This window comes from Pan troglodytes, chromosome 14 (genome assembly GCF_028858775.2).
Source record: "Pan troglodytes isolate AG18354 chromosome 14, NHGRI_mPanTro3-v2.0_pri, whole genome shotgun sequence".
In the NCBI taxonomy this organism is placed as follows: Eukaryota; Metazoa; Chordata; class Mammalia; order Primates; family Hominidae; genus Pan; species Pan troglodytes.
In genome coordinates, this window is record NC_072412.2 from 34,210,370 (window position 1) to 34,237,917 (window position 27,548).

Below are 27,548 nucleotides of genomic sequence, written 5' to 3' on the forward strand. Positions count from 1 at the left end.
ATATAAAATTCTTACCAAAGATAGCATAATGATTATAATATGTAGTTGAGGGAAAAATATTAATCCTGACCTTATCATTTGCATATACTCATGGTTTGAATTGACCATGAAACCCTGTCAGGTTGAAGAAAATTACTAGGGTAAAGTTATTCAGAAGAATAATATTTATTAGCAATTACATAATTTATATCTTAAAGAATGGTATTATTTTATAATGCTTTTGTCATGGCATAAGTCTAGCATAATATTAATTGACATCAGTCCTTATTTATATATAGTTTATATGTGAGGACTCAATCTAACCAGGCAAATCCATGTTTATGTAAAAATTAAATCTCTTCTAATGTGTGTGATTTCATGTACATTTTTATAGTTTCTCTTTTATTAAAAAAAACTTATGTGCCAGACTCTAATTTAATGTTATATCTTAGAATTATACATACAAGAATTTAAAAATGAATTGTAGTAGCTATTTTGATTATACACATTGCCATGCTTGGGGATTTTAATGGGCAAGTTATATAGATAAGCATTAATTTTTATTCCAAAAGTAACATAGTAGTGCTTCATTAGTGTATATATATACTTATACATGAGCTCCTTAATGGGTTATCTAATTTTGAATTGATGGCGAATCTAGTGAATGAAGATATGGGAAAAATTTAAGGTACAATGAAATGCTTTTTCTCATAATTATTATCTAAATTAGCTATTAATGAAATTCCATTTTAGTATTTCTAATAATATTTCTGTTTTGGGAACATCTTTATGTAAAGTATAAATCTAAATATAGATATGAGATTTGTACATTTATAACATTCACCTCCCGTCTATGGGTCTTGCCTTCTTTTATATCAATATAGTGTAAAGGTTGGAGTTTTGAAAGTAAAAAGCTTTGAAGTGAAAAGGAATCCTGAGGTTATGTCCTGCTGTGATACTATTTTGCTTGTGAGATCTTAAATAATCTAATTGGAAGGCAGCTCAGCTTAGTGGAAAAATCAAACTTTAAATTTCAGTCCTTTATTTAAATTCAAAATGTTTTACTATTTATCATCTCAGTGAACTAGGACACATTATGATCAGTATTTAAAATCTAGTCAGTACTGTGAAAAGAAGTGGGAGATGAAGTAGCCACTAGAAAAATCCATGTATTAATTTAAATATTTCTTATGAAATAATATGAAATACATATATTATCAAATCTTACTGCTAAAACCATATGTAATAGGTTATTTGGTTTATTCATCCAAGACACATGGTTACTTTTTACTGTCTTTCTTCAAAACTCATTTAATATTTATATTATATCTTGGTATTTAAATTGTATTTATTTCATCGTGGAGATAAAAGATAGTGTGAGGAGTCAGCATACCTATTTTCATTTTGATTTTAGTTCTTTAAATCATCCTAATATTTCCCTATATTAACTAATTCCAACCTTTTCAGTGATGTCTATTATGTCTTTTGTTTGTTTGTTTGTTTGTTTATTTATTTATTTATTTGAGATGGAGTCTTACTCTGTTGCCCAGGCTGGAGTGCAGTGGTGTGATCTCTTGGCTCACTGCAACCTCTGCTTCCCAGATTCAAGCAATTCCCTTGCCTAAGCCTCCCAAGCAGCTGGGAGTACAGGCACCTGCCACCATGCCCAGCTAATTTTTTTTATTTTTAGTAGACACAGGGCTCCACCATGTTGGCCAGGCTGGTCTTGAACTCCTTACCTCAAGTGATTCACCTGCCTTGGCCTCCCAAAGTGCTGGGATTACAGGCGAGAGCCACTATGCCTGGCCCTGTTCATAGTTTAGCCAATAGAAAACATTACAAGAACGATACTGCTTTCCTCTTTAATACGTACTCAATTCCAGGCTACCCTGTGATTTAGTTATGTACTATTTTTAATTCTTATCTATTACTTTTTCATTAATTATTTCAGTATCCTAAATATCTGAGATTTGCTCTTTGGTACAGACAATTGTGTGGATCAGCAATACAGTCTTTTGTTATTTAATGTTTTATAGGGAACCATTATAGAAAAGTATGTGCATCAGTGAAATAGTCTGTGATTTTGCAAGCTGTTAAGTGGGATTTCTCCCTCTATTTGAAAAATACAGATTCATGGCTATGCAGGGGTTATAGAATTTTATGTTTTATGGCTATATCATCAGTTCATATCGATGATTGGGACCTTGAAATAGGATTTATCATCTTATTTAGTCGATAATAAATTGTTCTAGATTAAGGATAATCAATTTGAAGTTTTTAAATCTTACAGAGAAAATTTAATATACTCCTTTTTGGAAGTCTGATTGCGTGGTAAATAGATGACTGAAAGTTGCAATACTGTCTAATTTTTAATTACTTTTTTGAGAAATGGAGCTAAGCTCAAATATAAGTTACTTCTTTGCCCTCTGTGTTTCAAGCTGAAGCATTTTATCTTCCACATAGTTTTCTCTACTAAGTAGTACCTTTTAATGAAACTTTTCATTGTTTCTTAAGCCTTACCTCTGTTGGCACTACTACTTTGTTTTATCAACTTTGATGAGTTTTTACTTTCTATAGGGGATTTAGAATTAAAAAAAAATTATTGGCTGGGGGTGGTGGCTAACGTCTGTAATCCCAGCACCTTGGGAGGCTGAGAGTGGTAGATTGCTTGAGTCCGGAATTTCAAGACAGCCTGGACAACATGACAAAACCTCATTTCTACAAAAAAATAGAAGTTAGACGGGCATGGTGGCATGCACCTGTAGCCCCAGCTACTGGGGAGGCTGAGGTAGGAGGATCACTTGAGCCCAGGAGGTGGAGGTTGCCATCAGCTGTGATCACACCACTGCTCTTCAGCCTGGGTAACAGAGCAAGACTCTGTATCAAAAAACCACCCCAAATTATTGAAGGAATAATTTCATTTTCTAGAGTCTTCAAAGATGGATTTATTTTTGCTGGATAATTTTTGTGACATTTTAAATTATGAAGGCCACTTATAGTTGTTTTATGTATGGACTTTCAAGTCAGACAAACTTGGGTTCAAATCTTGAATTTAGTATTTATTACTGGTACAACTTTGTGTATGTGATTAATTTTTTGAGCATAACTCAAACTCTGAAGTAATATAGCTTTCGTATTTTGTGTCTAGAATGACTCAAGAAATTAAATAGAAACTTTATTTTCCTTTGAATTGGATGATTATGTAGACTGAGTACATATTCTTATTGAGTACATGTTATTGAGTACATACATCTTATTGAGTACATATTTTTCTTACATTGAGCTATGTTTTTAAGAACATGGGTAATTATGTAGGTGATACAAAATAAAACCTTCCTCATTGTGTGACCTAAGACAGTTTTGCTTTGAAAAAAATTTATGTTTTCTGGAACAAGGTATAAATTGAGTTTTGTATATCAAACAATTAAAAATACACCAGGAGAATAGTTTCATTAGAAACCAGTGTAATATATTGCATAAGTGTTCTTTTGGTGGAAGACAAATTTGGGCTCAAATCCCTGTCCTGTTTTATACTGTCCGATGTTAGGTGATGGGATATTCATGGGTGTGTAGTAGTGGTACATGGCATTTATTGAATACATACTGTGTGCTAGTCACTTATTTTTTAAAAATAAATTTTATTGTGTATGTTTAAGGTATACAACATGATGTTATGGGATACATATAAATAGTAAAAAGGTTACTATAGTGAAGCAAATTAACATGTCTGTTGTCTCACATAGTTACCCATTTTTTGGGGGGAGGGAAGTGGCTAAAACCTACTAATTATGAATCACATACAAAATATAATTCTGTTACCTACAGTCCTCATGTTGTACATTAGATGTACTTGTTCAACCTACATATCTGGTACTTTATTTACTCTAACCTACATCTCCCCACTTCCAAGCCCTGTGTCCCTTTTCCCTGATAGCCACTGTTTTGTTTTTTATCTCTGTATATTTGAATTTTGTCAGTCATGTATTTTAATGTAATTATTTGCTGATGAAGAAGAGAAAAATTGAATAACTTGTTCAAGATCACAGAGACATAAGTGGCAGAACCAGGGTTCTAATCCTGCAAGCCTGACTCTAGAGCTCTGACTCTAAACCACTGTGGACTACTCTGAGAATCACTTTTGCCAGCTGTGGAATGATTTTAATAAGTGCCAACTTTATCTGATTGTAATATGAATTAAAATAAGACATGTAAAGTATCTGTCATAGCGTCTGTACATAGCATCTGGCATTTAATGAGTTTTCTTTTTACTTTCTTCCGTGAGTTACTAGTCTATTGGTTAGATGCAACTTTTTAATTATTAAAACTTAGTTTTAATGTTATTGTAAACTATGATCATTTTTATAAAGTAGAAATTTCATGTGATAATTTAAATAAATTATCTTAAGTATATGAATATTTTTCTAGGAAAAGCATTTTTTAAAATTACAATAAATACAGTTTGTTTGCTAGAAGGATGGAATGTAAGATATAAAAGTGTTTAGAGAATCCCATAAAGCATTTATGTCAACAGTCCTATCATATGAACAGTCCTCTTGTAATGTGAATATTTATGACTCATTAGTTTGTTTAGTGAACTTAAATCACAATTTATTTTTTAAGATTATCTTGCTAATTAATCAAAGTTATTCCAGTGATTAACTTGAATTTTACAGCCACTTTAATAATTAAGCAGCCCCTTAATAATTAAGTATTTCATTCTAATATTCTGATTAGCACTATTGTAATACATAAAGCAACAGAATTACCTGGAAAATTTAAATATTTCAGCGTCTAACTGCCTTAGCCAGATTTCCTCATACACTTAGAAGTGACATGAAAATCCTTTATCTGACCATGTTTCCTGATTTTTAATTCAGAAAAAATATCTATTATATACAGTGTTAAAATTTTATTACATACTCTTAATCCAACTTAATCTGACTTAAAAATAATATGTGATTGTTTTTAATAGGGAAAATAATTAAAATTAGTACCTGTTTATAATAATTGCTTATCTTATGGAGGTGGTGGTTCTTATATATAGAATATAATTATTAATTTAGTTTCCAAAAGCATTTAAAATATTTGTATTAGGCTATCGTTTATACAGTTATATTTACTTAGGTTTTTCGGAAAGAATATACCACTGATATGTCTTAAGATTCATATCACTTTGTTTGCCTTTAAAAAAATTGCTAAATTGGTACTGAAAACATTTTGAAGTGATAGACACAAAAAATACATTTGATGTACTTGCACTACTACTTTTAGAGGAGAAAAATGAAGTAATTTGGTTAGTGAGATTTAAGCAGAGTAAAATGAAATATATATTGAATTCACTATGCAAATGAATTTATAAGTAGTAAAAAGTAAAATACATTATTCTGTCTGAAACATCAGGAAACATTACATTTAATTTTCAAATAGCTTTTTCTTCTTTTTAAATTTAGCGACAGCCACTTTCAATGCTATACTACTTTGTGTTGTTTAGTTTTCAACACTTAATTTTTCTCTGTAATTTTTTCTTTGTCTTGTTACAAGGTTTATGCTTTTATCTTTGACCCTTCACTCCCTCTCTCTTGCTGTGGAAAAAAGGCACCTTTTTGGCAATAAGATTAACTACAAATTATTCCTTGCAGAAATTCTGGCGACCATGGACACATCTTCACTAAATTTGTTGCCTTAATTTTCTTCTAGTTTGCATTTCCACATTCTGTTGTCTTTAATTTTTCAGTCTTACTATCTTCTAACAGGAGTATTGTTATTTTACTCATGCCATAGATTTCATTTCTTTTAACTGTCTTGCATTACCTTCCTTCATTTATTTTGATTTTATGACAGTCGTGCAGGTATAATGGCATCAGCCCAAAACTAAAATAAATATTATTTGCCTTTATAAAGAATATTACCACATGCCATAATTCATCCTCAGAAACCCAGAATACTTTTAACAGAATGTAGCTATAATACTGATTGTCACAAGTGTTTAAACCCTCTTCTTTTTCCATCCAGGGGTGAGATGTGATGACCATAACATGTAATGAATGAAATTTTCAAGAAAAGATTTAGTAAAGCATACTAAGGAGATTCTAGCTAACTTAGTATTATAATTTTATTGGTTTTTGTTTCTAATTCTACTCAAATTTTTAGGTCCACAATCTTGTTACCTAGGCTGGTAACTTCCAGTGCTTATCTCTAGCTTGCCTTCAATTTAGGCTTATACACATAAACCATTGATGGAATATTTCCATGTGGAAAGTATCTCAAACTTAACATGACTCAAATAAAAATTCATAAACTTCTCATCTACCCAATTTCTATTGCTTTTGATTTTCTAATGTTACTGAGGAACATTGTCTCCAGGCAGTCTCTTAAATTAGAACCCCAAGAGAACTCATCAGTTACTTTCCTCCCTTTGAATAATTAAAATATTAGCTGTTCCTATATTTCCCACATACAATCTATCATGATAAACTATTGATATTATTCCTTAAATACCTCACAAAGCTACCCTTTCCCCTCCATCCATATTGCTACTGCCTTAGTCTAGGTTCCCATTATTAATTACTTCAGCTAGTATATATCCAGTAATTGCTGTTGCCCTTTTCCAGTAATTTTCAATGGCTAGAAGAGTTATCTTTCTAAAATACAAATCTAATTATTTCACACCAGTGGTCATTCACTGGTTTCCTGTTGCCTCAGAACAAAGTCATTATCTGATTTGGTCATGCTTACTTATCTTCTCTAGTCACATTTCTTGATAGTCTTTCCAAACCCAAATTCCTATATATAGCAATAAGGACAAAGGGTGGAAAATGCTAGCAGGGACATTCTAGAACATGTATTTATGAATAAAAGGTGCTACAAATAGGGACGGTCTCAGCAACAGTGTATAGTTGGGAACATGGTTTTTCTGCAGTCCTTGGATTTATAATGTCAGTGAATTAGGGAGGGGATTTAACAGAATACTTCATTTAAGGTGTCTTGGAGTCTTACTACCTGCTTTATAAATAAAGGGGAAGGTTTCTGTGCACTTAAGTCTGGCTTTCAGCTTCAGAATAGAGATGGAGTGTCTGCTGTCATGCAAGTGGACAATAAGCAAAGCCATAGGTAATCTGTATACTAAATGACCCATTATTTGTTGGCCAATACCCTGTTTAACAGATCTTGTTTAATAATCAGCACAGAGAAACCTATCAGCATAGAACTTACATTATCCAGCATTTGCTAGTTATAGCTGTAGTAACAAACAACCTCAAAATCTGGTAGCTTCATAAAACAACAAAAGTTAATTGTTTTTTCATAACTGGTTGTGCTGTGTTCCCTGTGTCTTCTCATTCTGGGTCCTAAAAGATTAGCCGTGATATGGAATATGTTTTTCTTGTGACAAAGAAGAGCAAGAATCTGAGTTAGCTCTTGTAGCTTCTGGTCAAATGAGATGAATGTCATATTCAGTCTGCTAGCTGAAGAATGACCAACCAAGCCCAACTTCAATGAGGGGATTTGGTTGTAAAATATATGTCCTGGAAGTGGGGGTGGAAAGTAAGTCTTTGGCCATAGGCAAGGATTTATAATCTTCTTACTGAGATGGAAAAGTCAGTAATTGGGAATAATAATGCAATCTCCCATGGGACTTATGAAAAAGTATTACGGTGCACAGGAAGGAAACCCATATCCTGAAGACTTGAGGCAAGCCGACTTATAAAACTTTGAGAGGCCCAGGCGGGCGGATCACGAGGTCAAGAGATCGAGAGCATCCTGGCCAACATGGTGAAACCCTGTCTCTACTAAAAATATAAAAATTAGTGGGGTGTGGTGGCACGTGCCTGTAGTCCCAGCTACTTGGGAGGCTGAGGCAGGAGAATTGTTTGAACCCGGGAGGCGGAGGTTGCAGAGGGCCGAGATCGCACCACTGCACTCCAGCCTGGCAACAGAGCGAGATTGTGTCTTTAAAAACAAAAAACAAAAATCAAAACCTACTAGGAGGAATTCAGAAGAAAATTTTGGTAAAATTTAGGGTACAAAATGACCCTGTATGAAATAGCAGAATACCATAAGGCTGACATTGAGACAATACTATCAGAATTTAGAGATGGTGGCCAAAGTCTATATTTTTGCCAGACATTGTAGAATATTCTGATATAAAATCAGGTGTGGGGAAAAAACAAAGAATGTTTTTCTAATTCCTTTTGGTAACTTCTCGTTGAATTAAAAACTGTATATGTGCCTTCTTTTGGATTTACTGGAGAAAGTAAAAATTAAAAATATAATGGTTACAAAAATACAGAAAACAAGGGAATGGGAATAGAACCATAAAGCAACTGTTAATATAAAGTAACAGGTTATATAACCTAGAGATACTATTAACTGTTAAAAGACAGAATCTCACATATTCATTCAATAAGCCAGAATCCAAATATGTAAGCTTTAAAGAGAAACTGTTTCATTTAAAACTAAATGGTAAAGAATATAGGTCTCAATTTTTGGTCTGCTGTAGTCTGGCAATTTTTTTCTTAGTATACCACTAATAAAAGTGTAGATAGTATACTAATAAAAATGTGGCTATTTTGTCCCATATAGAATGCATGGATGGTATCTTTTTACCTAAGAAAGCACATATTCCTCATTTGCTGGTTAGAATAAAATCATTTGTTAAGCTACATAGAAATAATAGAAAATAGTCCACCATGTTTGTTACATTTTATCTAGAAAGTAGATTAGGTCACTCACTACTAACCTATTCCAAAACGTTCCCTAAAATTTTACTTCTTATGGGATGTGGGCCCTTTTGCAACTATTCATTTTCACGTAATTCATGGTGGTTTTATACTTTTTCTACAGGAAGTGTCAAGACATACTGCATGGCTTGAATGATAAATTTTCTATAGTATAGGTACCCATACTAAAGACATAGTAGTAGTAGTAGATTATTATAATAGTAATATTACCTATTTCTGAAGTATGAGTACAGATGCTTGTTTCTTTCTGCACTGTGTAGTTTTTAGAACAACACAATTCTCCCTTTTCAATGGTTGCCTAATGCTGAGTTGGCACCTTCAAATTATTTTGTCAAGAGAGTATAGGGGTCATGTACCATATAAAATTAAAAAATTGTTTAGTTCCATATCCAGAACATGCAGGTAACTTTTGTCCCTCCTAGTACAACTGTCGTACATATTATTTTAATTGATATCATTGAGGATCTCTCCCTTGGTGGCCTGTGGGTGCCTATTAATGCATCCAGCATTTAGAAACAGGGAAGTCCTTTGCAGGATCATTTTGACATTACTTTACTGAGGATAGTAGTCAGGGACTTGAGTGGGGTCTTACGTATCTGATGGAAAAAGAAGATTCATACATTCTCTGACAAAGAGGTTATGAGCAAAACCTCTGCCTTTAATTATGTAATTTCTAGATATTCTTTATCAGAAAGTCCAAGCTGAAATTGGAGGGTAGGTCACAATAAGGCTCAGTTGGAAGAAGAAAATATTTTTGCCATGGAGAGGAGGGCATATAACCTTTGGGGCGGTAAAGCTGACTCATAGCAGTTTGGGTATTTGGTATGTATCCCTTGTAACTCAGCCAAGTACACTAGGTAGCACATCTTTAATATAGTTGAAGACCAGACTTAAATAGGTTTAGAAACATAAGGAGTTCTAGTAGATAAGCACTGTTAGGAAGCAAAGGGTAAAAAGTTTAGCACTAATTGGGTCCTGTGAAATCAATGTGGAAGTCAGGCATGAGACACATAAATTTATTTACTGCCAAATATTTTTATAGATGGAAATGAGATACAGGAGTTGGTACCTTTGGTATCTTATGCATAGTGAATAGGACCAGGTATGATCCCTTCCAGCAACTCTTGGTGGAGCTTTAATGAGGATCCAATGTCAGACCAAAGATGCTGGCATTCATCATCCCAAGTTTATCAGTAGGGCTTTTTATACCTCTAAAAGGTTTGCCTTAACACAATGACTTTATGATTTAAAACATCGAATGAAATATGTATACATAAATGCTTCATAGTATGGCTTGCTGCTGGAAGGCCTAGAGGGAAGTTTCATGTGCCTCGCCCTCAGCAATTCATGGGGGAGTAGCAGGAGTCCTATTTTTCTGGTGGCTGTATATCTCATCAGGGTTATGAGCATCTGCCTATTAGAGCCTAATTTTTGTACAAATCCTAGCTATTTATTATTTTTGAATTCTATCTTGGCATTTTCTGTATTTGTGGTGAAAATATTGTTGAAGTTGATCTTCTTTAGACACTTCCTTTGCAATGTCTTTATTAATGGGCAACCATACTCTGAATCTAGGTATTAAATTTTATACGACAGCTTTTGTGAATGGATTTACTTAGCTATCTTGATAAAATACGTATTTTATTTTTTGAACTTTTTTTCATAGAAACAAACAAATTCAATCTAAATATTTATTAATGGCTTTCAAGATGGGCAAGCTTTTTTTTTTTAAATGCTTATCTCCATTTTGCAACAGGCAAATATGGCAGGAATGACAATATGTGTGAGGCATTTGAGAAAACAGTTTGGAGGATATTAACAATGTTTGTTTGCATAACTTTTTATTTTTTACCTTTTATGCCAACTCATTTGCAAAGAACAGAAGATTTTTTATATAATCTAACAGCAATTTGTGGAGTACAAAAAAGTGAATCTTGTTTTTAAGAGTATTTTTTCTTTTCTTCAAAATTTATTTTGTTGATTAAAAATATTTTGCGAAATTTATAGGTGTATGTGAATATTTGTTACATTCATAGAATGTGTAATGACCAAGTAGGGGTATTTTATCATCACCATCATCTTGAGTATTTATCATTTCCATTTTGGTAACTTTTTTTTTTATTATACTTTAAGTTTTAGGGTACATGTGCACGAAGTGCAGGTTAGTTACATATGTATACATGTGCCATGTTGGTGTGCTGCACCCATTAACTCGTCATTTAACATTAGGTATATCTCCTAATGCTATCCCTCCCCACTTCCCCACCCCACAACAGGCCCCAGTGTGTGATGTTCCCCTTCCTGTGTCCATGCTTTCTCATTGTTCATTTCCCACCTATGAGTGAGAACATGCGGTGTTTGGTTTTTTTGTCCCTGAGATAGTTAGCTGAGAATGATGGTTTCCAGCTTCATCCATGTCCCTACAAAGGACATGAACTCATTATTTTTTATGGCTGTATAGTATTCCATGGTGTATATGTGCCACATTTTCTTAATCCAGTCTATCATTGTTGGACATTTGGGTTGGTTCCAAGTCTTTGCTATTGTGAATAGTGCCTCAATAAACATATGTGTGCATGTGTCTTTATAGCAGTATGTTTTATAATCCCTTGGGTATATACCCAGTAATGGGATGGCTGAGTCAAATGATATTTCTAGTTCTAGATCCCTGAGGAATCACCACACTGACTTCCACAATGGTTGAACTAGTTTACAGTCCCACCAACAGTGTAAAAGTGTTCCTATTTCTCCACATCTTCTGCAGCACCTGTTGTTTCCTGACTTTTTAATGATCGCCATTCTAACTGGTATGAGATGGTATCTCATTGTGGTTTTGATTTGCATTTCTCTGATGGCCAGTGATGATGAGCATTTTTTCATGTGTCTTTTGCCTGCAAAAATGTCTTCTTTTCAGAAGTGTCTGTTCATGTCCTTCTCCCACTTTTTGATGGGGTTGTTTGTTTTTTTCTTGTAAATTTGTTTGAGTTCATTGTAGATTCTGGACATTAGCCCTTTGTCAGATGAGTAGATTGCAAAAATTTTCTCCCATTCTGTAGGTTGCCTGTTCACTCTGATGGTAGTTTCTTTTGCTGTGCAGAAGCTCTTTAGTTTAATTAGATCCCATTTGTCAATTTTGGCTTTTGTTGCCATTGCTTTTGGTGTTTTAGTCATGAAGTCCTTGCCCATGCCTCTGTCCTGAACGGTATTGCCTAGGTTTTCTTCTAGGGTTTTTATGGTTTTAGGTCTAACATTTAAGTCTTTAATCCATCTTGAATTAATTTTTGTGTAAGATGTAAGGAAGGGATCCAGTTTCAGCTCTGTACATATGGCTAGCCAGTTTTCCCAGCACCATTTATTAAATAGGGAATCCTTTCCCATTTCTTGTTTTTGTCAGGTTTGACAAAGATCAGATAGTTGTGGATATGTGGCCTTATTTCTGAGGACTCTGTTCTGTTCCATTGGTCTATATCTCTGTTTTGGTACCAGTACCATGCTGTTTTGGTTACTGTAGCCTTGTAGTATAGTTTGAAGTCAGGTAGCGTGATGCCTCCAGGGTCGGGTTACCCACAAAGGGAAGCCCATCAGACTAACAGCTGATCTCTCTGCAGAAACTCTACAAGCCAGACGAGAGTGGGGGCCAATATTCAAAATTCCTAAACAAAAGAATTTTCAACCCAGAATTTCATATCCAGCCAAACTAAGCTTCATAATTGAAGGAGTAATAAAATCCTTACAGACAAGCAAATGCTGAGAGATTTTGTCACCACCAGGCCTGCCCTAAAAGAGCTCCTGAAGGAAGCACTCAACATGGAAAGGAACAACTGGTACCAGCCACTGCAAAAACATGCCAAATTGTAAAGACCACCAAGGCTAGGAAGAAACTGCATCAACTAATGGGCAAAATAACCAGCTAACATCATAATGACAGGATCAAATTGACACATAACAATATTAACCTTAAATGTAAATGGGCTAAATGCTCCAATTAAAAGACACAGACTGGTAAATTGGATAAAGAGTCAAGACCCATCAGTGTGCTGTATTCAGGAAACCCATCTCATGTGCAGAGACATACATAGGCTTAAAATAAAGGGATGGAGGAAGATCTACCAAGCAAACAGAAAACAAAAAAAGGCAGAGATTGCGATCCTAGTCTCTGATAAAACAGATTTAAACCAAGAAAGATCAAAAGAGACAAAGAAGGCCATTACATAATGGTAAAGGGATCAATTCAACAAGAAGAGCTAACTATCCTAAATATAGATGCACCCAATACAGGAGCACCCAGATTCATAAAGCAAGTCCTTAGAGACCTAGAAAGAGACTTAGACTGCCACACAATAATAATGGGAGACTTTAACACCCCACTGTCAACATTAGACAGATCAACGAGACAGAAAGTTAACAAGGATATCCAGGAACTGAACTCAGCTCTGCACCAAGCAGACCTAATAGACATCTACAGAACTCTCCACCCCAGATCAACAGACTATACATTCTTTTCAGCACCACACCACACCTATTCCAAAATTGACCACATAGTTGGAAGTAAAGCACTCCTCAGCAAATGTAAAAGAACAGAAATTATAACAAACTGTCTCTCAGACCACAGTGCAGTCAAACTAGAACTCAGGATTAAGAAACTCACTCAAAACCGCTCAACTACATGGAAACTGAACAACCTGCTCCTGAATGACTACTGGGTAAATAATGAAATGAAGGCATAAATAAAGATGTTCTTTGAAACCAACGAGAACAAAGACACAACATAGCAGAATCTCTGGGACACATTCAAAGCAGTGTGTAGAGGGAAATTTATAGCACTAAATGCCCACAAGAGTAAGCAGGAAAGATCTAAAATTGACACCCTAACATCACAATTAAAAGAACTAGAGAAGCAAGAGTAAACACATTCAAAAGCTAGCATAAGGCGAGAAATAACTAAGATCAGAGCAGAACTAAAGGAAATAGAGACACAAAAAACCCTTCAAAAAATCAATGAATCCAGGAGCTAGTTTTTTGAAAAGAGCAACAAAATTGATAGACCGCTAGCAAGACTAATAAAGAAGAAAAGAGAGAAGAATCAAATAGATGCAATAAAAAGTGATAAAGGGGATATCACCACCGATCCCACAGAAATACAATCTACCATCAGAGAATACTATAAACACCTCTATGCAAATAAACTAGAAAACCTAGAAGAAATGGATGAATTCCTCGACACATACACCCTCCCAAGACTAGCCCAGGAAGAAGTTGAATCTCTGAATAGACCAATAACAGGCTCTGAAATTGAGGCAATAATTAATAGCTTACCAACCAAAAAAAGTCCAGGACCAGATGGATTCACAGCCGAATTCTACCAGAGGTACAAGGAGGAGCTGGTACCATTCCTTCTGAAACTATTCCAATCAATAGAAAAAGAGGGAATCCTCCCTAACTCATTTTATGAGGCCAGCATCATCCTGATACCAAAGCCTGGAAGAGACACAACCAAAAAAGAGAATTTTAGACCAATATCCCTGATGAACATCGATGCAAAAATCCTCAATAAAATACAGGCAAACTGAATCCAGCAGCACATCAAAAAGCTTATCCACCATGATCAAGTGGGCTTCATCCCTGGGATGCAAGGCTGGTTCAACATACGCAAATCAATAAATGCAATCCAGCATATGAACAGAACCAATGACAAAAACCACATGATTATCTCAATAGATGCAGAAAAGACCTTTGACAAAATTCAACAACCTTCATGCTAAAAACTCTTAATAAATTAGGTATTGATGGGACATATCTTAAAATAATAAGAGCTATTTATGACAAAATCACAGCCAATATCATACTGAATGGGCACAAACTGGAATCATTCCCTTTGAAAACTGGCACAAGACAGAGATACCCTCTCTCACCACTCCTGTTGAACATAGTGTTGGAAGTTCTGGCCAGGGCAATCAGGCAGGAGAAGGAAATAAAGGGTATTCAATTAGGAAAAGAGGAAGTCAAATTGTCCCTGTTTGCAGATGACATGATTGTATATCTAGAAAACCCCATCATCTCAGCCCAAAATCTCCTTAAGCTGATAAGCAACTTCAGCGAAGTCTCAGGATACAAAATCAATGTGCAGAAATCACAAGCATTCTTACACACCAATAACAGAGAAACAGAGAGCCAAATCATGAGTGAACTCCCATTCACAATTGCTTCAAAGAGAGTAAAATACCTAGGAATCCAACTTACAAGGGATGTGAAGGACCTCTTCAAAGAGAACTACAAACCACTGCTCAATGAAATAAAAGAGGATACAAACAAATGGAAGAACATTCCATGCTCATGGGTAGGAAGAATCAATATCGTGAAAATGGCCATACTGCCCAAGGTAATTTATAGATTCAGTGCCATCCCCATCAAGCTACCAATGACTTTCTTCACAGAATTGTAAAAAACTACTTTAAAGTCCATATGGAACCAAAAAAGAGCCCGCATTGCCAAGTCAATCCTAAGCCGTTTTGGTAACATTTTAAGTCCTCTATTCCAGCTACTTTGAAATGTGCCCTACATTGTTGCAAACTATAGTCACTCTACACTGATATTAAACATGAGAACTTTGACCAACTATCTGACTGTATGTTTGTACCCACTAACTAACCTTTGTTTATTCCTCCTGCTACCCTGGTACCCTTCCCAGACTCTGTATCTATCTTTTTACTCTCTGCCTCCATGTGATCAATTGTTTTAGTGCCCACATATGAGTGAGAATGTCTTTAGCCATTTGCCTGTTGATGGAAACTTAGGTAGATTTCATAGCTTTGCTTTTGTGAATAGTGCTGTGTTAAACATGTGAGTGCGTGTATCACTTTGATATACAGATTTCCTTTCCTTTGGATAAATACTCAGTAGCAGGATTGCTGGGTCGAATGGTAGTTCTATTTTAACTCTTTGAAACATCTCCACACTCTTTTCCATAGTGGTTGTATTAATTTACAGTGTGCAGAAGTTCCCTTTTCTTTAGATCCTCACCAGCATCTGTTATTTTTTGTTCTACTTATAGTAGCTGCTCTAACTGGGGTAAGTTGATGCCTCATTGTGGTTTAGATTTGCATTCCTCTTATGCTTAGTCATGTTGAATATTTTTTCGTATACCTGTTGACAATTTCTGTGTCTTCTTTTGAGAGATGTATGTTCACGTCCTTAGCCCACTTTTTAATGGGTTTTTTATTTTTTTTATTTTTGAGTTGTTTGAGTTCCTTGTAGGTGCTGGATATTAGTCTCTTGTAGGATGAATAGTTAGCAGATATTTTCTCCAGTTCAAACACAAATTGTCTCTTCACTCTTTTGATTGTTTCCTTTGCTGTGTAGAAGCTTTTTAGTTTTATATAGTCTCATTTGTCTATTTTTATTATAGTTGTCTGTACTTTTGAGGTCTTAACCATGAAATATTTGTACTGAAACAATAGAACAACTAGAAAAAAACATGGTGAAAACACTTCAAGATATTGATCTAGGAAGAGATTTCATGTCTATATTTAAAAATTAAAATATTTATATTAAAATGCTTCCCCTAAAGTTGGTACCTAATCTTATATAAGGAAATTTTAGAGTACACTCTGGAGAAGTCCAGTCAGCACAACATTAAAAGTATGAATTTGGAAGTGGAAGGGATTACAGCTTTGGCTGAAGCATGAGCCACTATTAACATCATCATACAGCTTTTGGTCAGCAATGAATTTTATAATAGTTACGGCAGAAGGAAGTTGTAAATGATGTAAGTCATAAAGTAGCATTAAAATAATATTCCAGAGAGATTTTTTTCAATAGTAGGCAAGGAATTCTTATTATATGATTGTGTGAAATCATGAACAGCTTCAGAACCGTAAAAGAAGTCATGGCATCTATCAACATTACAGCCCAAAAGTAGACATTTATGAAAGGCATGGATATATGCTCTAGAGAGAGCATCAACTTTAGACAATTTCAGACACTTGGACAGAATAGTCAGAAGGCAAAATAAAACGTTTTGTTACTTGATGTAGGAACAAATGGTATAACCAGAGAACCTTGTAGACTATATTTGACGTACATTAGAGATAAGATGAAGATTTTGAAGTAGGAGGTTTGTTAAACGATGTTGGTTTTCATCAAGTGGTCAAGTTTTCTATAGCTGGAGTTTGGAGTAAAGTGGTTGGTACGGGGCACCAATAGTAATGTAACACAGGGAAGAAGAAGACTTTATATTTTCCAGGCATTAGAAAGGTGCAGTGTTTTGGTATTTTGGATAGGTACTGAGGTATCACCTACCATAGTTAGTGTCAGACAGGAATCTATTACGGAGGTTGAAAAATCCTCCATTATTATTGCAGCCATAGCTACTGAATGCAATCCAAAAGGCAAGCAAGATGCTATGAGATTAAGGGGAGAACTTCAGTGAGCAATTGGATATTGTTTGTTCTTTTGAATCTCCCTTAATGTACCCTAAATAATTCCATACTTCAAAAGAAAGGTAACAGGTTTAATATAATTAGGAAAACTCAATATAGGGACTTTGGACAGACGTTGTTTAGGAAACTGATAAATCTTTTCAGTTTTCTGGTTCTGTGATGACAGCCTGCCAGTTTTTATGGTCGTTGAGCTATTGTAATGTAATCCAATTTCCATGGTTAGCCATAGCCATGTGGATTTCTCAAACTATATGGTCTGGGGGTATCCCAGATAGCTTCTATTTAGGAAAATGCAAGGTGATGTTTTTAGTAGAACTTAGTAAAAATTTGGCTTTTCCAGTGTATTCTGGGTCAAGTTTATTGGAGTACTTGATATGAAAGATAACTAAGAATTAGATATTAGGCTGGTAGGGTCTCTGAAATACATAGTAGTACACAAGCTTTTTTTAAAAAAAATCTAACCAAAACAGCATGGTACCGGTACCAAAACAGAGATATAGATCAATGGAACAGAACAGAGCCCTCAGAAATAACGCTGCATATCTACAACTATCTGATCTTTGACAAACCTGAGAAAAACAAGAAATGGGGAAAGGATTCCCTATTTAATAAATGGTGCTGGGAAAACTGGCTAGCCATATGTAGAAAGCTGAAACTGGATCCCTTCCTTACACCTTATACAAAAATCAATTCAAGATGGATTAAAGACTTAAACGTTAGACCTAAAACCATAAAAACCCTAGAAGAAAACCTAGGCATTACCATTCAGGACACAGGCATGGGCAAGGACTTCATGTCCAAAACACCAAAAGCAATGGCAACAAAAGCCAAAATTGACAAATGGGATCTAATTAAACTAAAGAGCTTCTGCACAGCAAAAGGAACTACCATCAGAGTGAACAGGCAACCTACAAAATGGGAGAAAATTTTCGCGACCTACTCATCTGACAAAGGGCTAATATCCAGAATCTACAATGAACTCAAAGAAATTTACAAGAAAAAAACAAACAACCCCATCAAAAAGTGGGCGAAGGACATGAACGGACACTTCTCAAAAGAAGACATTTATGCAGCCAAAAAACATGAAAAAATGCTCATCATCACTGGCCATCAGAGAAATGCAAATCAAAACCACAATGAGATACCATCTCACACCAGTTAGAATGGCGATCATTAAAAAGTCAGGAAACAACAGGTGCTGGAGAGGATGTGGAGAAATAGGAACACTTTTACACTGTTGGTGGGACTGTAAACTAGTTCAACCATTGTGGAAGTCAGTGTGGCGATTCCTCAGGGATCTAGAACTAGAAATACCATTTGACCCAGCCATCCCATTACTGGGTATATACCCAAAGGACTATAAATCATGCTGCTATAAAGACACATGCACACGTATGTTTATTGCGGCATTATTCACAATAGCAAAGACTTGGAACCAACCCAAATGTCCAACAATGATAGACTGGATTAAGAAAATGTGGCACATATACACCATGGAATACTATGCAGCCATAAAAAATGATGAGTTCATGTCCTTTGTAGGGACATGGATCAAATTGGAAATCATCATTCTCAGTAAAGTATCGCAAGAACAAAAAACCAAACACCGCATGTTCTCACTCATAGGTGGGAATTGAACAGTGAGATCACATGGACACAGGAAGGGGAATATCACACTCTGGGAACTGTTGTGGGGTGGGGGGAGGGGGGAGGGATAGCATTGGGAGATATACCCAATGCTAGATGACGAGTTAGTGGGTGCAGCGCACCAGCGTGGCACATGTATACATATGTAACTAACCTGCACAATGTGCACATGTACCCTAAAACTTAAAGTATAATAAAATAAATAAATAAAAATCTGGCTGTATTAGTCAGTGTAGGTTATATGATATCAAATTAGCCATGAGACCTTAGTGGCTTTATACAGTAAAGGTTTATGTAGTGTTCCTGTAATCAAATATAGTTTCTTCAGCAATCTAAGGTATTGGGTTTCACCATCCTATTTCAGAGTAGCCCAGTATTCATTGTAGGAGGCGGGGAGAGGGACTAGAGAATTATGCGTAGGTTTTTCATTGTTGCAACCCACAAGAGATTTCTGATAACATTTAGTTGATTTAGTCACATAATTAACTATAATGGGGTTAGGAAATGTCTTCTGTATACACACGAAGTAGGAAAATGACATGAGAATTATTAATAACAAACATTGTCTCTAGCATACTTGGTTTCTTAGCTGGTAAAATTAGTGGGTTGCAATGGTTCTTGGTTAGAATTATAGGTTTTGGTGTGAAAGGATTTGACAACTATTAGGGATGTGGTGGCATAGCAGTATTAAACCTGACTTTAACTGATGTGATGCTATATGCCAATATCTGGGCATATTGAACAAGTCTGTCTAATTAGTATGTTGAGATCAAGATGTGGGGACTCAGAAGGATTTTTTGAGTCATCTTAGTTTGAAGCTTCATTCAAGTCAGTAAGAATACAAAAAAATCAGTTCCAATTCTGGTTAAGGTGGAGTGAGCACACTCTACCCTGTTTCTCCTACTCAATTCAAGAAAAACACCCTACATGGACAGAATTCACACAGCCACTATTTCAGAGCTCTGAAAAGTGAATAATAGCAGGTAGAGTGGGGAACAAGAGCAGAATTTACAGTGCCTTTGAACTGGAAGTGAGTTCACTATACTTTTTGTCCCTTTATTATCCCCTAACATGAATTAAATGGATTGAAAACCTGAAATTGTGCACCAGGGTGCAGTGAGAGACAACTCTGGGAGAAATCCTCTAGTTCTAATACTGAGTGCCCTGTTAATTTTTCTTTTCTTTACGTTGTTCTGTTATGGCCCAGCCCTCATGTGGTCTTATCACCAATGGAAGGCTATAGAAGCCAAAACTCTGAGGGAGGCTTTTCTTTGATCAGTGGAGCTAGAGTCCTAAGAGGGTGGGACAAACACCCTTTTCTTCTTAATCTCTCTGCCTTTCTGCCAGTGGCCCTGGATATGAACAGACTTGTAGAATACATTGCAGAGCAGAGAAACTAAAGCCCCAGCGTTTTGACAGGAGAACTGAAAAGAAGAGCCGCAGAACTGAAAATATCAGGGATGTCATGGAAAGGGAAGAACATGAGAAAGTAACCCTGTAAAATTTTTTAATGAAATTCAGCCCTGAGTTGTGCATACATGGATCTAATCCAAATTACAAGTTGTAGCTACTACAATAAGGTAAGAAAATGAAAGTCATACAGACTATAAAGGAAAAATAGAATTATCTGTTTTCACAGATGACATGATTGTCTATGTAAAAATTCTCAAGGAAATGACTTACACATAAATTCTAGCACTAGTAAGCCATGTTTAGCATACTAGTGTCACAAGATACAAGGTTCTCATACAAAAATGACTTGTATTTCTTTATATTAACAATGTACAATGTGAAACCACATTTAAAAATAACATTAACCACAGCATCAAAAATGTTAAATACTGAGATATAAATTTCACAAAACATGTACAGGATGTGTGTGCTGAAAACTACAAATTTCTGATGATAGCAATCAAAGATCTGAATAAGTTTAGGGCTATATCATATTCATGGACTCAACATATAAAGATGTCATTAAATTGGTAGATACATGTAACATAATAAGAATTAAAATCCTAGCTGAATATGTTCATTAATGTAGACAAGATGAGTCTAAAATTTATGTTGAATGACAAAGTAACTAGGATAGTTAAAACAGTTTTGGAAAAGAATAAAGTTGGAAGAATTATACTTAACTGACTTTAAGACTGACTTTTAAGCTGTAATCATGAAGACAGAGTAATATTAGTAAACACATATATCAGTGAAACAGAATAGAGTCCAGAAATAGTCCCACACATACATGGACAATTAATTTTTGGCAAAGGTGCAAAAGTAGTCTAATGGAGGAGGGATAATCATATGCCAAACAAATGTGCTTTGACCTAAACCTCACAATTTATATGAAACTTAACAAAAAACTAAGTCTAAATATAAAACATGAAACTCTAAAACTTTTATGGGAAACCTATGAGGAAATTTATGGGACTTAGGGTAGGCAAAGCTTTCTTAGTTGTGACGACGAAAGCATAATTCACTAAAAAAGGGATAAATTTCGTTTTGACTTTGTCTAAGTTAAAAACTTTTGCTATGCTAAAGATGCAATGAAAAGACACGGTACAGGCTGGAGGAAGATAACAGCAAATTGCTTATTTGACAAAGGATTTATGTCAAGAATAAATAAAGGACTTTCAGTCCTTAACAGTAAGACTACAATTCAGTTTTTAAAAGTGGACAAAAGAGTAGACACTTCACCAAAGAGAATATAAGGATGTCAAAATAGTTCATGAAAAGATGCTCAACATTATTAACCAACAGATAAATGTAAATTAAAACTATATAAAACCATTATATACCTAGTAGAATAAAAAATAGCTGTTGTGCTAAATACTGGCAAGGATGTGAGAACAACTAGAACCTGTTACTGGTGGGATTGCCAAATGGTTCAACCAGTCTGAAATATAGTTTGGCAGTTTATTATAAAGTTAAATATACACTTATTGTATAGTTTAGCCTTTCTACTCCTGGGCATTTATTTATGAGAAATGAATGGAAATCATGTCTACACAAAAGCCTTTATGTGAATGTTTATAGTAGCCTTATTCACAATTGCTATTCTACAACCCAAATGCTTTTACAAATGAATGGGTATACAAGCTGTGGTACATCCATTAATACTCATCAACTAAAAAGAATGGACTCGATGTATGTACTTACTTGGATGCCTCTCAGAGGCAATATGCTGAGCTTACAAAAGGAGACTTAGAAGGCTACAGACTGTATGATTCCATCTATGTCACATTCTTGAAAAGTAAAAATATGTAGTGATAAAGGGATAAGTACTAGAGCCTATGGGTATTGAGAAGGTGTGGCTATAAAGCTGAAAAGTGATAGCACAAGTGAATTTTTTGGTGTGATGGAACTGGGCTATATTTTGATTGTGGTGGTGGTTATACAAATCTATGTATCTATTTAACATTCTCAAACTGGTACACCAAAAAAAAAAAAAAAAATTTCACTGCATGGTCATTTAAAAAATAAAATTAACTATTAAAAGAATAGAAAATTCCTGACCTGTGTAAAGCCTAAGTATTAAAGAATTGTTTCAACTTTGTGTATTCAGCTGTTTATCTGTTTATTTTCTTGCATTTGCGAATTCCAGCACTTCTAGCGTATGTTAATCCTGTTTCTGTTAAATAGGTTGGGGCTTGGGTGAAAGTGGAGCCAGCACCAAGATAAAGGACTGGGCATTTGGCCTTCCTGCTGTGGCATGTTTTGACCTTGAAGGGCATTAGAGTATGCATAAATAGTTAAGATCATCCATGTGTAATTATGACCTGTTTCCAATTTAGAACTTAAGTTCTCCTTAGGGGTTAGGAAGTTACATTATTAAATTTCTAAAGCATTCATCTATCCATATTTACTATAGTGGTGGCTGCCATTTGTAAAACGTCCAGGACGTTTTCATAAAGTGACTACAACATTTAGTGCACTGTAAGGGGTGGTATGTTAGTTGTGGTTAATCTGTGGTACTATTAGGCTTTGAAAGTTATTTCTTTTACCTTTGAAGGCTTTTAGTAAATATATGAAAGGAGCTTATAATAAAAAGGCATTTTGTTCTCAAACTATATAAATTTTGTTACATACTATATACTAATATATAGTAATATAAGAGATTTAGAATGATTTTTTTACATATGAAAATTTTAACATTTTGTTTTCCTCAGAAGACAAATTGACACATTTCAAGCACTTTTTTATACTTCTTAAAACTATATTTGTCAAAAATAAAATATGCTATACAACATAAAATTAAAAATCTCTGACAAGACAAAGGAAGATATAAATGAGTAATAACCTCACTTTTAATAGAGTCTCTAAGGAATGCTCTTAAATATCCATGACAGTGGTAGCAATTCAGTTTATAAGGCTGCCTTGCCTTTTTATCAGGATGAAGAAAAAGGTAGAAATTACTGAGAAGAGATTTCATGGCTCCGGGCAGACTTAGTGATTTCATGTGCTATCTTATGTATCCATCTGTCCTTGTATTTTACTGTGTTGCATTTCACAGTTTTCCTTATTTCATTCTGCATTTACCGCCTATGTAGGCATTGGTCTTCTTTGAGATCACATCTTCATGAGGGCGTTGTCCAAAAGTGACTGCTAAATATACCTGGAGTTAGAAACATGTGGTTTAGCCCTTTCTAATGTTGACCTGTGAAGGAAATTTAACTCTTACAACTTATTGTGAGTTTTTTGTGTGTCACCGAAAATTATCTTGGATGCGAAATTGTCTTGGGTGTGGACTTGAATTGATTAACGTACAGTGAAATCAATTATTTCTGCTATGATCACTCTCATTTAGGAAGAGTTTTGTAGTGAGAGAAATACTATAGAAATATGATATTAAATATTTTACATAATTTTAATCATCTTTTAAAATATTTCACTGTAATTCAGTCCTAAATTAGGCTTAAGAGATGAAACCTTTTAAAAATGTCAAAAGATTTTTCCCCCTTACTGATACTGTAAATCTGATTTGGAACTTAATCTACTTAATCAATTACTTTGCAACATTCTTTTAAAAGGGGTGGAGGTATTGGATTTTAGGGGGAATCTTTACTTTTTATGTAAGGTATTTCCAGTCTTCTTAATAAAAAGGTGTTTATTTAAAAAGCCAATCTAGCTGTGGTACTTAGCTTTTTCAGTAAAAACCAAATTGAATAGCCAGTTTATGTCTTCAGAGAGCTACCTTTGAACAGAACTTAGGTTTATATATTAACTCTTAATCATTTTAGTTATGAATTAGTTGTATCTTTATGATATATTGAATTCTAAATAATATAAGTACCTCAAAGATAATAAAACTTTATGGATCACATTACATGAGTTATCTACATTAGTTATTAAAAAAATTAAATACAAATTGAAATGGATAAAGTTACAGTAAAATAAGTCAAAATCTATATTTAAATTTTAATGGAATATAAATATATATATTTTATTATAAACAAATTAGTTATGTTTATACATAGTTAATAAATATTCTCAGGTATTTGTGGGCCAAGACTGTTGTGGTATTCTTTATCAATAAAGGCCAAAAAGTTCTGGAGAAGTAATAAATATGCTAATTTATAAGAGATATTATTATACTATTTCTTTCATTTTTTTCCCATGGTCTAGCCCTTTAAAATATGATACTTGAAATAAATATTAGTTTCTAACTTAAATGAAGCTTATTAAGAATTACAAGGTGGTAATTATTTTTAAGAAAAAACACCCACTAGGTTATTAACATCATTTTCCTTAAAAAGATACAGGATAAAAACTCTTATCCATTCTTGAAGTAGAATTGCTACTTATAGAACATGTATTATGGTACTGTCTGTTGAAAAGTTTAGCAATTATATATCATGACATAATAATCAGCATACTTTTGGTCTATGAAGTAAAATACTCCTATGAAAATCTGTTCCTAGGTATTGCTATACTTTTCAAGAGAATTTTCTATGTTGTATTAGTTTTGGCTGACACAGATACTTGCTTTTTGGTTTATCCTATAGTATATATTTAGATCCTCTGCAGATGAACTGATGTGTTCTAGACAGGAAGTGGTATGTAGGAGATATAGGAATGGGCTGAAGTATCCTTTATATTTGCCTTTGTATCTAGGGGAGTTGGAAATAGGCAAGAATGGAGAGAAATTTTGTATGGCAGTACACAGAATTTTGCAAGTTTATTGTGAGCCCTGCAACAATCCGATGCATTTTAGTTACTGGTAAGTTTGTTAAATTATGTTTGAAAATGTACCTCTTCGAAGATGGCCATCTATTTACTATTACGTCCACCATGTCAATTATACCTTATTGTAAAGTTTTTGTTTTTTTTTTGCAAAGATGTGGTATTGCTATTGGATTGGGTTTTAGGTATAAATTAAAACGACTTTTGTTAGTGAATGCATTTGACATTTCAATTGGTGTCCTGGTTAATATTGAAGTGAAATTAACACTTTATGGATAGCAGAGTCCTGTGTTAAGATTTTGGAATAATAATATTAATATTTCTGTTTTTGTAATGGAACTCCACTGTGTTTAGAGGTCTGAGTTAACTCATTAGATGTTTGAGAATGAGTAGTTATTCTGACATAAAAGAATGAGAAAATCCATGTCATCCTTGCAGTTTTACATGGTTCTATATAGTAGGGCGATTTACTGTAAGAAATACTTTTTTGCCTTTTTTCATGGATCATAGGGACCGTTGTGAGGCATTTCTAGTCGTTCTTTTTGGCAGTGCTCATGCTTAGGAATCCATTTTCCCCCTAAATCACTAACTTTGGTGTATGTAAGAATTCTATGAACAGATTAGGAAATTGTGTAATCTCTACCCATAGTTTTCTTTATTCTTTTTAAATATCTAGGCAGATGTGTTAGGTGTAATATAGTACTTAGCAATTATTCGTGAAGTGGCCTTGACTATTCAATTCATTTAAAATGGACTAGATTGCTTAATAGCTGTGCTTCTTTACAGAAACATTTTTTTAAATCCCAAGAGACTCCTTGGTAGTTGTATTTTTCTTGTAAGTGTCTGTCTTTGGCTTAAGGACAAAGTAAAAGAATATCATTGATTTGTGATAGTTTACTTTTTTTTTGTGGTTTAAGGATATAGGATCAGTTAATATAATTGAATTTTAATTTCCTGTAATGAAGTACTTTATTTCTAGATACTATATTTTGTCTAGCTGGTATGTAATTCATTAAACTATGAATTTTTATAATAATGATAATGATAATTTTGCTGTTGGTTCTTGTTATGAGAACATTTCTAATTTGAACAAAAGTAGCCACATTATGAGAAAAATGTATTATCCCTATTGAAACTGGAAGAGCTAGAATAATTCAAAAATTAGAATAACTTCAGATTCCTTTTGGGCTTTAATAATTTTCAAGTTTTCCTTATTACCAGATTGTCTGAATCACTTGTAAGAATGAGTACTTCTGCATTTAAAATATGTTTAGAAATTTGTGGTTTTACCCTTTCTTATGAATATAAATAGGTAATTTATGGTATATTATAAAACATTGTAAATTGATACTATTTTAATTCATGATAAAATCTGGTCTATAACAATTTATTTTGAGCTACATTAAGCATATACAATGAAGGAATATGTATTTCCATTATTTAGAATACTATATTCATGTATCAGTGTTGCTGGTTAAAATCATTATATGTAACTGTGAAGTAATGCATTATCAAAGCTTAATTCAATGCAATCATTTCTTTTTATTTTGTTTCTTCATTCATTCCAAAGACAAATCAAGTGCTTAACTTTGACACCTCTTTGTCTGCTTTTATGTATTTGTTTATATATTGTGTAATTATCACTTTTCATTTCAATATTACATAAATCATTTTATTTGCTCTCATGAGTTTTTCTTAGGGCATACCTGGACATAAGTGACATGTTACATATTTCTCTGGATTTTTTTTAATGAAAGGTTTTTGAAGAATAGTTCTAAATGAAAAGTTTATTTAAAAATAGAGTTTGTTGTTACAAAGCAATATTGCATCTATATTTAAAATTCTCTACAATAGCTTGTTATTCAAAAGAATAGTATGATACAGTCTTTATTATGGAAAATGATGTGTATATGTTTCTTAGGTTTACTTGAAGCCAGACATATAAATATATGTAGAGATAAACTTTGATGTTTTACTTTGGAATGTAAAAAAACTACACAGTTATGATTCAGTTTATTATATTTAATTTGTAAAGGACAACACTAGTTTTCTCATGCTTATGAGGAAATATATTCTTTCATAATATAAGGCATAATAGTCATTGTCAGTAAAATAGAGATGAGATTTGAATATGGTTATCTTTTGGCATAATAAAATACTGAAATGGGACACTGTTTATAATAAACATGTGATGATTACATAATGATGTCTGTACTTTACATGCAGTGCTACTCTTTTGGCATTCCTGGTTGAACTACTTAAAAGTTCAGTAGCCATGCAAGAACAGATGCTGGGTGGAAAAGGCTTTTTAGTCATTGGCTACTTACTTGAAAAGGTAAGTGATATGTGTTGATGGTTTTATTGTGTAGCTTCACAGTTGGACAGCTGATAATCACTAATTTTTTTTTTCTGTAATTTCACTTTCCATTGACTGTGTAGAGATTATACTATTTGCTAATTCACAAACGTCTTAGATTTAAGTGTAGACATGGAATTAACTGGGTATCGGAAGTGTAATTAAGAAATTTTGAATAAAAAAATCTAAATAAAAAATTTACATCTATAT

General features: G+C 34.0%; 1 protein-coding gene across 11 annotated transcripts in view; it reads left to right on the forward strand.

Moving 5' to 3' along the window:
• NBEA (neurobeachin) overlaps positions 1–27,548 on the forward strand; it is a 708,564-nt gene that overhangs the window by 129,688 nt on the left and 551,328 nt on the right. For 10 of the 11 annotated variants that reach the window (XM_016925167.4, XM_054664886.2, XM_054664889.2 and 7 more), the window contains exon 11: positions 27,209–27,317. In XM_016925167.4, the coding sequence (XP_016780656.1) occupies positions 27,209–27,317 (109 nt within the window). Of the gene's footprint in view, positions 1–24,913; positions 25,020–27,208; positions 27,318–27,548 lie in introns of all 11 variants that reach the window. The other variant, XM_054664894.2, reaches the window with a different exon arrangement.